The sequence below is a fragment of the Myotis myotis genome, unplaced genomic scaffold (assembly GCF_014108235.1).
Source record: "Myotis myotis isolate mMyoMyo1 unplaced genomic scaffold, mMyoMyo1.p scaffold_m19_p_18, whole genome shotgun sequence".
Taxonomy (NCBI): Eukaryota; Metazoa; Chordata; class Mammalia; order Chiroptera; family Vespertilionidae; genus Myotis; species Myotis myotis.
In genome coordinates, this window is record NW_023416322.1 from 9,043,676 (window position 1) to 9,056,072 (window position 12,397).

The 12,397-nt window shown below is 44.3% G+C and overlaps 1 protein-coding gene across 2 annotated transcripts in view; it reads right to left on the reverse strand.

Annotated features, from left to right (window-relative positions):
* NUCKS1 (nuclear casein kinase and cyclin dependent kinase substrate 1) overlaps window positions 1–9,867 on the reverse strand; it is a 28,063-nt gene extending 18,196 nt beyond the window's left edge. The window contains exon 1 of one of the 2 annotated variants that reach the window (XM_036342338.1): window positions 9,645–9,867. In XM_036342338.1, the coding sequence (XP_036198231.1) occupies window positions 9,645–9,661 (17 nt within the window). In that variant the 5' untranslated portion in view covers window positions 9,662–9,867. Of the gene's footprint in view, window positions 1–9,034; window positions 9,460–9,644 lie in introns of those variants that run through there. The other variant, XM_036342337.1, reaches the window with a different exon arrangement.
* Between the last annotated feature and the right edge of the window lie 2,530 nt (window positions 9,868–12,397).

Here is a 12,397-nt window from a genome sequence, read left to right on the forward strand (position 1 = left end):
AACTTAAAATCCTAACTTAATTCTCACAATAATCTCCCGAGGAGCTAATTACTATCAATTTAATTTTATCGGAAGAACCTAAAGCTCAGAAAGGCTAAGTAACATGACTACAGCACAAGCCTCAAAATGTTAGTCAATTTTCCAACTCTAAACCCCACAGGGTACTGATGATACTTGCTGCCTCTCAAAACTCCCTATACATTCACACAAATCTAACTACCCTATAGAACTGATGTCACTGAAGTTTCTGCATATTAACTACTAGAGGCCTGGTGCATAACCCTCGGCCTGGCCTGCGCCCTCTTGCAACCCAGGACCCCTCAGGGGATGTCGGACTGCCGGTTTTGGCCCAATCCCCGCAGGCCAGGCCGAGGGACCCCCCAACCAGTGCACAAATCCATGCACCGGGCCTCTAGTATGCATAGAAGATCTTTGGTTAATCTCTTCCCACCCTCCCCCATCCCCTCTGAGATTCATCAGTCTGTTCCATGTTACCATTCCTGTGCATTGAGAATCTGCTCTCTGGTGGTCAGTGTGCATCATAGCTACTGAACAGGCAAAGGGTTGCTTAGGCTTTTATATAGATTCCCCCCGCCCCCCCTTTTAAAACTTAGGACATTATCTTTCTCCATTCTTCTATCCCTCAAAGATTACTCATATGCCAAATATTTTCAGCATATAAGAATACTAGAGGCCCAGTGCACAAAAATTCATGCACTGGAAAGGAGGTGGTGGCCCTCAGCCTGGCCTGCCCCCTCTCACAGTCCGGGAGCCCTCAGGGGTGGGAGGCGACCTGGCAATCAGGGGAAGGCAATGTCTCATCACACCTCTGCTGTTGCCACTGCGGGCAGAGCAAGCCTTGGCTGGCCCTGGGCAGCTGGGCGGCTGCCATCAGAGGCTTGCCCACACCTTGTGCAGGCCCTGGGGGTTGGGGGGCTGAGGGGACTCCAGAGGCAGGCGTGGCAAGGCTGGGCTGAGGGGACTGGGTGCTGCCATCATCTTTGAGGGCGTGACAGTCAATTAGCATAGTCCCTCATTGGCTGTGGGCGCCACCATCTTTGTGACAGCATGACAGTCAATTAACACATCCCTTTTTTATTAGATTGGATTATTTCATAGAAGCCAGGATACTTGAACTGAATTCAGGGTAATTTCTTACAAATGCTTTATTTATTTTGAGCTTTAAGTTCCTTTTGGCTATGATATATTGTTCTCACTGCATCTCATATAATTTGCTATTTACTATTAAACAAAATTTAAAAATAGTCACAGGATATAAGGCAAAAAGTAAAACATATTAAACAAAAGAAAATTATAGCAAAGAGCTCCTATAAGTTTTCAAATGGAAAAATCAAGTTTCTATTTTCTGCAGAAAAGGGAACAGTGTAAAGTTCTGAATGATGAACTAGGCACATCTGTTTATTAAATAATTGTCCAAATCCCTTACTAAATCTTCTTTTAAAAATCAACATAATATCTTAGTCCAGATGAAAAATATTAACTCTTGTACAGCACCCCTTATTTCCAAAATAATCAAATTATCTCCATATAAGAAAATATATTTTTAATATATATTTTTTTATTTCAGAGAGAAAGGGAGAAGGAGAGATAGAAACATCAGTGATGGGAGAGAATCACTGATTGGCAGCCTCCTACTGGCGACTGTGCCCAAAACCTGGGCATGTGCCCTAACAGGGAATCATCAAACCTACTGGTTCATAGGTCCACACTCAACCGCTAAACCACATGGGCCTGGCAGGAAAATGTTTTAAGTCATACAAAGTTCAGTGAGTATGAGATCAAGTATTACATAAGTAAAGTGGGCTTGATTTTTACCAACAGAAGTTTAGTGCAAACCATATACAATTAGGGACAGAGAAACCTCAAGCAAATGAAACTGAAGGGGTACCAGATGTGCACATTACCAAGCAGAGGCCTGTCTGTAGTAGAGAGGGTGTCTGAAACCTCAGTGGAATATTTCCCCTGTTGTATTAACCCTATCCCCAGGGACAAAGCTCTACAAAGTCAGGTTTATGGACTCATACAATGAAGGCAATGACATCAAGTGTGGAGCATCTCACCAAACTGGGAAAATAACAGGATTTAGGGAAAGGTAGAATTTAGGTGAAATTTAAATGAAGCAGTGCCTTGGTAGGCTCAATAGGACAACAGGACTGTGTGTAAAGGGGTTAACATTAAGTCTAGACTGCAAAGTGGACCACTCATCGTATTTGTAAGCAAGGTAGACGTGGCCTTTGTGTCCAGAAACCCCTCCTCTGAAGCTCTGAAGTTCTAAATTGTGGCTGGTTCTCCATGTCAAAAGGACTTTGCTCTTTCTGACAAATGTGTGATGTTTCATTCTTATTGATCTAATTTCAATCAGACAAGTTCCTGATAGTCTCTGATTTTAGAGAATCATTATAAATCTTTATAGATGCAGCATGTCTGTGGAATTCAGAGAGCTGTGTCTATTCTCCTGACCCAATGAAAAGCAGGTGGATTTTTACTTCTCAGTAAAGCTAATTTTTAGTTTCTCAAGCAGTTCATCTTCTGGGTCATTTACCCTTGTTTAGCAGGTAACTGAACAGGTGCACAATTCAAAAAATAGATATGCACTAAAAAGCATCCGAAAATGTTATACCCAGTTGAAACACTTTTGGCAACCTGTGGTCTCCTCAACCTAAGTATTCCAAAGGCCTATTATTATGGCTATTTATGTAGCACTTATTTAAAAGCATGGCAATGCAATTCTTTAAACAAACAATCAGTTCCACTTTCAAGAATCTATATAGTAATACATTTTTAAAGACAAAACAAAGGGATGCCCCAGTTTCACCAAAGTAGTCCTGTGGTAAATGTTTTCTTCTATTGTGTATAACATGGCAGTCGCCTAAATTAAGATTCTATCTCTAGTCGCAACAATCCAAGAAGATACTTCTTCATCTAGTAATGAGTCACATTTATTTATTTACAGTTAAAACTTTAAAAAAACAAATAGAACTAACACTTCACAGCATGCTCAGTAACTTCTTTGTTATTAAGTTCAAGCAACCAATTTTGCAATGCAACCCATCTTGACAGACTCTAAATCTCATTAACTCCAGAAGGACACCATTCACATGGACTATAATGTAGATGTAATATGGATGATGTCGCGGAGATACACAATATGGCGGCCTAGTTTTTATTTCTGGGAGTAAATAAAACCAATCTCCCTTCATTCAAAATTGCTTTCTCTTCATACTAGTTTTTAGACCTGAAAGAAACCTATGAGACAAAGTTAAAAATTATAAAATGCTTTATAAATGCAAGGTGCTAGTATTCAAATGGAGTTCACCATTTCCATTATATAAGCCTAAGCAGAGGTTGGGTTTCTTTTGCTGGACCATGTTACTTTCCACAACAGTTCCACTGCTAATTGATTTAAAACACTAAAAATGCAACAACTTACCTTACTTTATAACTTTTATCAAGCTCAAACAATTCCATTTTTAATCTTAATTTTCTTCTAATTACAATGTACTAATGGGTGTTATAGGTGTTGAATCTTTTCAAATGCCATAGTTTTTCTCGTTTAGTCTTTTTTTTTATGATGAATCTGATAGATTTTAAGTTTTATTCCTGGGACAAATACTAATTAATCATATATATTTTAATACACATTGTATTCAGTTAGCTAATATCCTGTTTGGCATTTTTGCATCTATACTTACACTAAAATGAACCCATTAATTGTCTTAGCATATTCTTTAGGTGGATTTGGAATCTATTCCCTTTAGTCACGAGGAAATGTCCTTGTATTATAAAATGTATAAACTTAAAGCAATACCACTTACCTAACATTCACATTTCTTCCTACAAAAGCTTCACACTACACTTCATATTTCCCTCTACATTCAGGTATCTTTTTTTAATCCCTTCACATATTCTTCCACTCCTTCCAAAACAACTTTTTCTCCACCACCTTCCCTCCTCCCAAACTCACTTAATTTTTTTAAAATATATTTATTGATTTCTAAAGAGATAGAAACATGGATGAGAAACATTGATTGGCTGTCTCCTGCACACCTCCCAATGGATGAAGCCCACAACCTAGACACGTGCCCTGTCCAGGAATCGAACCAGAGGCCTCTAGGTGCATGGGTTGACACTCAACCACTAAGCACACAGGCCACCCCTCCCATCCCCCAGCTCACTTTTAAAGTTGATCTTCCCTATACAAAAGCCCTATTATGAACTGTAGCCCCCTCCAGAGACAGCAAAGTGCACTACTATCATGAAAAGAGTAACGCTTCATGGCAGTATCTTACAGGAAAGACCATATTGGCTTTGGGTTGGCCACACCTGGGATTTGAATTCCTCCTTCACTTCATAATAGTTAGGTGAACGGGACCTGTCACGTAATTTCGTCAAGCCTCAGCTACCTCACATATGAAATGGAGATAATATACCAGTATACCTTGCCTTAAGAGTTATTTCAAGATTTTGAAATATGTTAACGTACCTGGCAGAGTATTTTGGTAAACCGGATTTGACTTAAACAATGAGATCATGAGTTCAATTCGGTCAGGGCACATGCCTGGTTGCAGGCTTGATCCCCGGGAGGGTGCATGCAGGAGGCAGTCGATAGATATTTCACTCTCACATTAATGTTTCTCTCTCTTCCTCTCTCTCTCTATAAATGAAAAACAAAAACACAACACAGGCACATTTTCTGTAAAATATTATCTATAAAGAATAAAAAAAACCTATGCATGCAGAAAATACTTGCCACTGAAGAGATTACTAAACTTAAGAAGTCTGACCATCTTCATGCCAAATACTAGGAAGGAAAAACTAGTGCCATGGAAAGAACGCCAGGTTTGCATTCAGAAAACTTGAGTTCAAATCTTGGCCATGCTTTTAATAGTCTATGACCTCAAGTAACATAATCTTTAAGCTTATTTCACCATCTGTTATGTAGGAATTTTTAAAAAATCCTACCATACAGGGTTGTAATGAGGATAAAACAAGTTAAGAGTGAAAGCCTCTAGTAAAGTGACTCTATTTTCAGTAAACTACTCTGAAATGTTGAACAATTAACTCCCCCTATTATTCAGGCTTTGTCAATTATGTGAGTTTTTTTAAAAAAATGTATTTTATTGATTTTTCACAGAGAGGAAAGGAGAGGGACAGAGAGTTAGAAACATCAATGAGAGAGAAACATCGATCAGCTGCCTCCTGCACACCCTCCACCTGGGATGTGACCGCAACCAAGGTACATGCCCTTGGCCGGAATTGAACCTGGGACCTTTCAGTCCGCAGGCCGACGCTCTATCCACTGAGCCAAACCGGTTAGGGCTTGAGTTATTTTTGAAAGTAAAGTCTACAGAAGAGTTTACATCTTCTTAGAGCAGCGGTTCTCAACCTGTGCATCGCGACCCCTTTGACAGTAAAATGACCCTTTCACAGGGGTCGCCTAAGACCATCCTGCATATCAGATATTTACATTACGATTCATAACAGTAGCAACATTACAGTTATGAAGTGGCAAAGAAAATAATTTTATGGTTGGGTCACATGAGGAACTGTATTTAAAGGGCCAGAAGGTTAAGAACCACTGTCTTAGAGGAAAATGATATGTAAATAGTAATAAAATGTACAGATCCACAGTTAAACCCCCCCCCCCCGCCCCCAAAATCTGGATGTAGAGAATAAGAGATATAAAGGAACCAGTCTAAACCACATTTACTAGGCTACTAAACTTTTCATGTCTTCCTGTGCATACTTGGTATCATAAATCCCAAGCTATCAGGAATTTCCAGTTTACCCTTTAACTTTTTGAAACTAATATTCTGGTGAGAGTATCAATTTTTAAAATCTAGACATATCTCAAACAGAATTTCCTTGGAAAAGAAACCTGGAATCTTGGGAAAGCTGTTAATTCTCAGCATAATTATAAACATAAAAGTTATTTTATATTAATCTGCAAGAGCCTATAATTTCACATATAAACTTTCAATGTTAAAGGTTCCCTGCAATCTGAAGTACTAAACCAGTGGTCGGCAAACTGTGGCCCCTTGAGTGTGGCTCTTCCACAAAATACCACGTGCTGGCGCTCACGTACAGTGCGATTGAAACTTCGTGGCCACACTCAAGAGGCCAAAGAGCCGCATGTGGCTCGCGAGGCGCAGTTTGCCGACCACTGTACTAAACAAAAGACAAGATATCGCCCTGGCCTGTGTGGCTCAGTTGGTTGGAGCATCGTCAGGTACACAAAAAGGTGGTGGGTTCGATTACCAGTCAGGGCACATACCCAGTTTGTGGGTTCCATCCCTGGTTGGGATGCAACGGATCGATGTTTCACTCTCTCTTCCTAAAAGTCAATTAAAAAAGACAAGATATCAAGTACACTTACCCTACAAAGAAAGGAGCAAATAAATTGATCTGAGTAACTTGGATCATGTACAAGCTGAATTTCAAGAAACCTGGTTTCTAGTCTGAGCAAGTCGTAAATCTCTCTGAACTTTCTCATCTTTTACAAGCAATAGCATTTTTCTTCCTCCCTCACAGTTAGGAGTCATGGAAGCACTCTGAAAAGGTAAGTTCCATACAGCTCTAGCTGGTTTGGCTCAATGGATAGAGCATCAGCCTGTGGATTGAAGGGTCCCAGGTTCCATTCTGGTCAAGGGCACATGTCTGGGTTGCAGGCTCAGTCCCCAGTAGGGGGCGTGCAGGAGACAGCCAATCTGTGATTCTCTCTAATCACTGATGTTTCTACCTCTCGCTCTCTGAAGTCAATAAGAAAAATATATATTCAAAAAAAGTTCCATACACTACAATTATGTCAATATTTATCAGGAAGAAGGTGATAAAGTGATAACTATACAGAAAGGGGGAGGGGAAGGATGAGCAAGACTGAATGAGAAATCTAGGTTCTAATCTAGACCCAATCTGGCACCCACTAGTGTGTGATACAAGGCACTTCATTTGTTCAGGTTCCCATTAAGTCCCTTGAAAAATAAATTAGCTTAAATTTTTTTCTAACTCCAAGACTGTAATTTTATGCTATAAATTTGAATCCAAGGCCTAAAATATTTGCGCTCATTTATATGAGTCAGACGCTGTAAAAGGTAAGGATAATAATACTATATGTTACACACATCTGTGGAAATCCCTGCTGTAGCTTATCCCCATTTGAAAACTAGTGAAAGCAGCTATTAATAAATCTTCTTTAAATGCTTAGGTTAATGTGAAAATGAATAATATTTACAGTATTCTGAAAACCAAATAAACCTCAAAATTACATTATAGGCCTAAGGGAAGAAACATACTCCAAAACAAGATGCGCTGATACTATTATTTTCCAAAATGATTTTTTCTGTTTTTAAACAAGACTGATTATTCTGAATCAATGTCAACTATTAATTTTTTATTAAACGCCCTCAGGTACATAGATCTTCAATTACACCTTGAAGCAAAAGCACTTCCCTAAGAGGACTTTTTAAATTGCAAGTTTAACAAACCACCAAATTCAAATTTAGTTATTTCTGCATTATTATTGGTTTTGAGTATATTAAAGATTTCAAAAACTAGTTACAGAGACTTTATCACTAAAATATATAATAAAAAACCAAGTTGACTTGAAATAATTTTAAAGTGATCCCAAAAAAGCCCACAATATATTAACTTCATGCGTCATTTAGGAGCAAATACAGAGTTAAAATTATTGTTAACACATACTGAGCAAGAAAAAGGTTATGCAGAAATCCCAACGCCTCCAAAAAACTTATAGAGCATGCTTAATATATTTGTCTCCACCTGGTGATATTAAAAATCCAGTTTTCAAGTAAAATAAAGTTCTGCTTGTGTTCCAGTATTTAAATCTGGAAACACATTCAGGCATGTAAGAACGTCACATTAAACCCATCAAAGCCTAGTGGACTTAAGTTAAAAAGCAGAGAAAAAATAACGGTACAATTTCACCACACAGTAATTTACTTTGAGGAAGACAGAAGGTCCAACGCGGATGAAACAAATATTTGATAATCTATTTGACCTGATCCTCAAGAAAATATTCTACATAAATGGATGGGATACATAGGTAAGTTTTATGCCAAAAAAAAAAGGTATGCATACGGTAACCTGAAATACCTATTCAGACTCCTTGCAAAAAGTTGGCTAAACTCTTCCCGGTGGTGATGGTGAGTTATCAGAGACGGGGGTTGAAATGAGAAGGCAGGAAAGCGAGTCAGGTAGTTAGAACTCGCCTCGCGCCCGTCCCGAGCGCGGGGCACCTTCCCGAGCGCGGGGCACCTTCCCGAGCGCGGGGCACGCAGGGCCACACCACCGCCAGCTGGAGACGGACGGCCTCGTCGGGAACGGGAAACAGGACACAGGAGAACAAACCCCGCTCCGGGGGTTGCAAACCTCTTCACAGCGCCAGGTCCGAGCACTTCCGTTTCTCACAACACTTGGAAGAGGGGAAGCAACTCTTACACACGTTCAAACCGTACCTTTCCGCACTGATCCAGAAAACACCATGCAAAGTAGCCAACTCCTTACATCGAAAACGTCCCGGACATCACATGCAAAGTCGTATCGGCAACCGCCCTCCTTCCTCCTTCCCGAGGCCCCCGCGGACGGCCTTCAGCCACACCCCTCCACAAATGGCACATTCCATACCACCGCCGGGAGGACGGCGAAGGACGAGCCCACCGTCCGCGGGGGGACAGCGAACTTGTTGAAATTCTCAGAATAAAGTCCAACGGCGAACCGAACAGAAGCCCTTCGTTATTAAAGTTACCGGGGTAAAGAGAGGGTTACAAAAACCGCGCGACGTGTACGCCGCTGGGAGTCGGGAGCTAGCGGGACCGAGAACCGCCCGGGATCTGGGTCGCGCTGCCAACCCGCACCTCCCGGAGGAAGGGCGCTTCCCCGAGGGCGGGCCCAGCGAGGCGGAGGGTCAGGGCGACCTCGGGGGCTCCCACCCGCTCCGAGCTCCGAGTCGGGGGAGCGGCAGCAGTCATTCCCCAGCGACCCGCTCGGAACTCACACGGGCCGGAGGGGGCACAGGACGGGCCCGCCCACGCCCGATGCCGGAGGCGGGGCCCGCGGCGGAGCTGCCCTCCTCCTCGGCGTGGAACACTCCGGGGCCGCTGGAAAAAGTGCCGTGCGCCCCAGCCCCCAACGCGAGCAGAGGCGGGGAAGGGGCGAGACGGGTGTCAGCGCTCCTCCTCGCGGAAGGTGGGGGGCCCCAGCCCGGCTCCGCCGCAGTCCCCGCGGCGGGCTCCCGGGGCCGGCCCCGAGGAGGTGGGGCCTGGGTGGGGGCACGGACTCCACACCCCTCCCCCTCCGGCCGCTGGCGGTGCAGGGAACACCCCGCCCGCGCGAGTGCGGCGGGTGGGGGAGGCAGCCGGGCAGCCCGGAGCCCTGCCGCGGAGCGGGGAGGGGAGGAGCGCGCATGGGCGCACGGCCGCCACCCCCACGCAGCACCGCGCGCCAGCGAGGCCCCCCACGCTCAAGGGCGCGCGGGGGCCCCCAAGGAGGAGGCCGCGGGTGGCGGGGGAGCGAGCAGACTCCAGGTCTGTGTCCCCCACTCCTTCGCGGTTCACCCCCACCCCCCACCTCTCCCACCCGCTCCGGGCCTCAGACTCCGCACTGACCTGACAGGCCGAGACATGTTCGCTGTCGAATCAGGACCGAGTTGAGAAGCCAAAGACCAGGACCCCCCCCACCCCGCGCGCTCGGCGCCCCACCCCCCCAACTTTGGCCGAGGGGGCCGATACCGCAGAACCCCGAGCTGCTGGCTTCTCAAACAACGCCGCTCCTCGGTTCAGAGGCCCGTAATCAGACGAAGCCCCCGTTCCCCCGTCTCTTCAAAATGGATGAATCAAACCAGCCGAAAATGCGCCAAAGCCGCCGTGCAACCAAACACGCTGGGGCTGGTGGACGCCGCCCCCAAACGCCCGGTCATTGGCGGCTGGTGCCAGCTGCGCCGAGCTCATTAGTCCATTTGAATCATCACGTCTCCTAGGCCCCGCCCCGCGCTTTCATAGGCCCCGCCTCCCCCACTGGGTCCTGTTAGTCAAGCTGCTCTGAGAGCGCACGGCTGCAAAACAAAAATGGTCGCTGCGCAGCCCGCCCCCTGGTTTCCACTCCAGAGTTGCAGATTCGTCTTGGGTCGCGCCTTGGAAGGACTCGGAAAAAAGATTTATATAGGAGATAATGTCATTTACTGTTAGTGTCACTATCTTTTATTTCGCCTGCTTGATCATCTGAAACCACACCAACAGCAAAACCTATGGGATAGGCTGCTGATTCGTCACTAAAGCGCTGTTTCAGAATTGGAGGGAAATTCCATAGGTTCAAAAAATTTGATTTTAGACCGGTAAGCCCCTTGCCCTGGATTTAGTATTTAGCCCTCAGGGGTCCAATCCCGCTGCTGGAGTAGAAAGGCAGGATCATAACGAAGGGAAAACTTCACCCCCAGTTTCCATTCTCCATTCTGGACCTTGGGAGACACCTCAGGGTCACCAAGCCCCGATCTTGGACATTACTTCGGGGGGCCTAATGACCAGGAGTATGAACTCTGGGGCCACAAGGTGTTTTGGTGTGAAGGTCCACAGCTTAACAGCTATATAACTTTACCTCTCTGTGCCTCAATTTTCTTATGTGTAAAATGGGAAGCAGTAATACCTTATAGGGTTATTCGGATTAAATAATTTGATACATGGAAAACGTTTAGGACAGTCTCTGGCGCACAATAAACATTAAGCGCTTAAAATTGTTAAGTGCAATTTTTAAAAAATATTTTTTAATCGATTTTTTACAGAGAGGAAGGGAGAGGGATAGAGAGTTAGAAACATCGATGAGAGAGCAACATTGATTCAGCTGCCTCCTGCACACCCCCTACTGGGAATGTGCCCGCAACCAAGGTACATGCCCTTGACCTGAGTCAAACGGGGACCCTTCAGTCCGCAGGCCGCAGCTCTATCCACTGAGCCAAACCAGTTTCGGCAAAGTGCAATTTTTAAAAGGAGACCTGATCCCTAGATAAAGATAGGGGGGACTGGCTCAAGACTCAAGTCAACTAACTTAGGGTAACTCCGGTCACCCCACTAAAATCCATGAACATGTGTTGGATGCCTGAACTCTCGGAGGCAGAGCTCAGGATCCCTATGGGAACAGCAAGGTGTACCTCACCATTGCAAAGTAGACACAGGCAGCCTGTTGATAACCAACTGCAGATATACGCCATATCACACAAACCCACCACTGTCTGCCCCCTAAAGTGTCCTTCATGGGCTCTGCTATTCTAAGGGGAAAGGCCAGCACAGGGAACCAGCGAAGCGTTAACGTTATCTTCTGCCTCTTCTACACCACCCCACTCTTCCTCCTTTGAATGTTTCTTTTGTTGTTGTAAAAAGACTCATAACACAAAATTCACCGTTTTAACCACTTGAAATGCATAGTTCAGTGGCATGAAGTGCATTTACATTGTGGTGCAACCATCACCACCAACCATCTCCAGGACTTTTTCATAAAACCCAATAGAAACTCTCCCCATTAAACACGAATTCCCCATGATCTCTTTTCCCAGCCCCTGGCACCCACTAGTCTACCTTCTGGTCTACTGGCTACATCTCAAACTTGTGTAAGAATTCTAAACTCCCTTTCTCCCCACCTCTTTCTCAATTTGTATCCAAGTCCTACTTTCCTTTAAGAAATCTTTCTCGATCTCTTTCTTCTTTGAACTTCTATGGCACCGATCTTTATATCCCCCACAACTCCTACGATAATACTAGACACATAAAAGGTATGTAATCTAAAATGATTATACAGCCCTGATCAGTTTGGCTCAGTGGACAGAGCGTCAGCCTGCGGACTGAAAGGTCCCAGGTTTGATTCTGGTCAAGGGCATGTACCTTGGTTGCGGGCACATTCCCAGTAGAAGATGTGCAGGAGGCAGCTGATCTATGTTTCTCTCTCATCAATGTTTCTAACTCTCTATCCCTCTCCCTTCCTCTCCGTAAAGAAAAATAAAAATAAATAAATAAAATGATTATACAATTATGTGAAAAAAATCTTTGCTTTAACAAATTGATGGGAAACAAACTTATCAATATGTAAATTGATGGTGGTTTGGACTTTTCTTCTTTCCTCCATCTCCCTTAATAAGTAGATTTAAAAGTTTTCATTATAAAGGTACTAGAGGCCTGTTGCACGAAAAGATTCGTGCAATAGGCCTTCCCTTCCCCTGGCTGCCGGCACCCAGGCCTTCACTGCTCCAGCCAGAGCCGCCTTCAGTCTTCGCTCAGTGGCTTTGTGCCTATGTATGCAAATTAACCGCCATCTTTGTTGGTGGTTAATTTGCATATCTCACTGATTAGCCAATGGGAGGCATCGCAAAGATGCG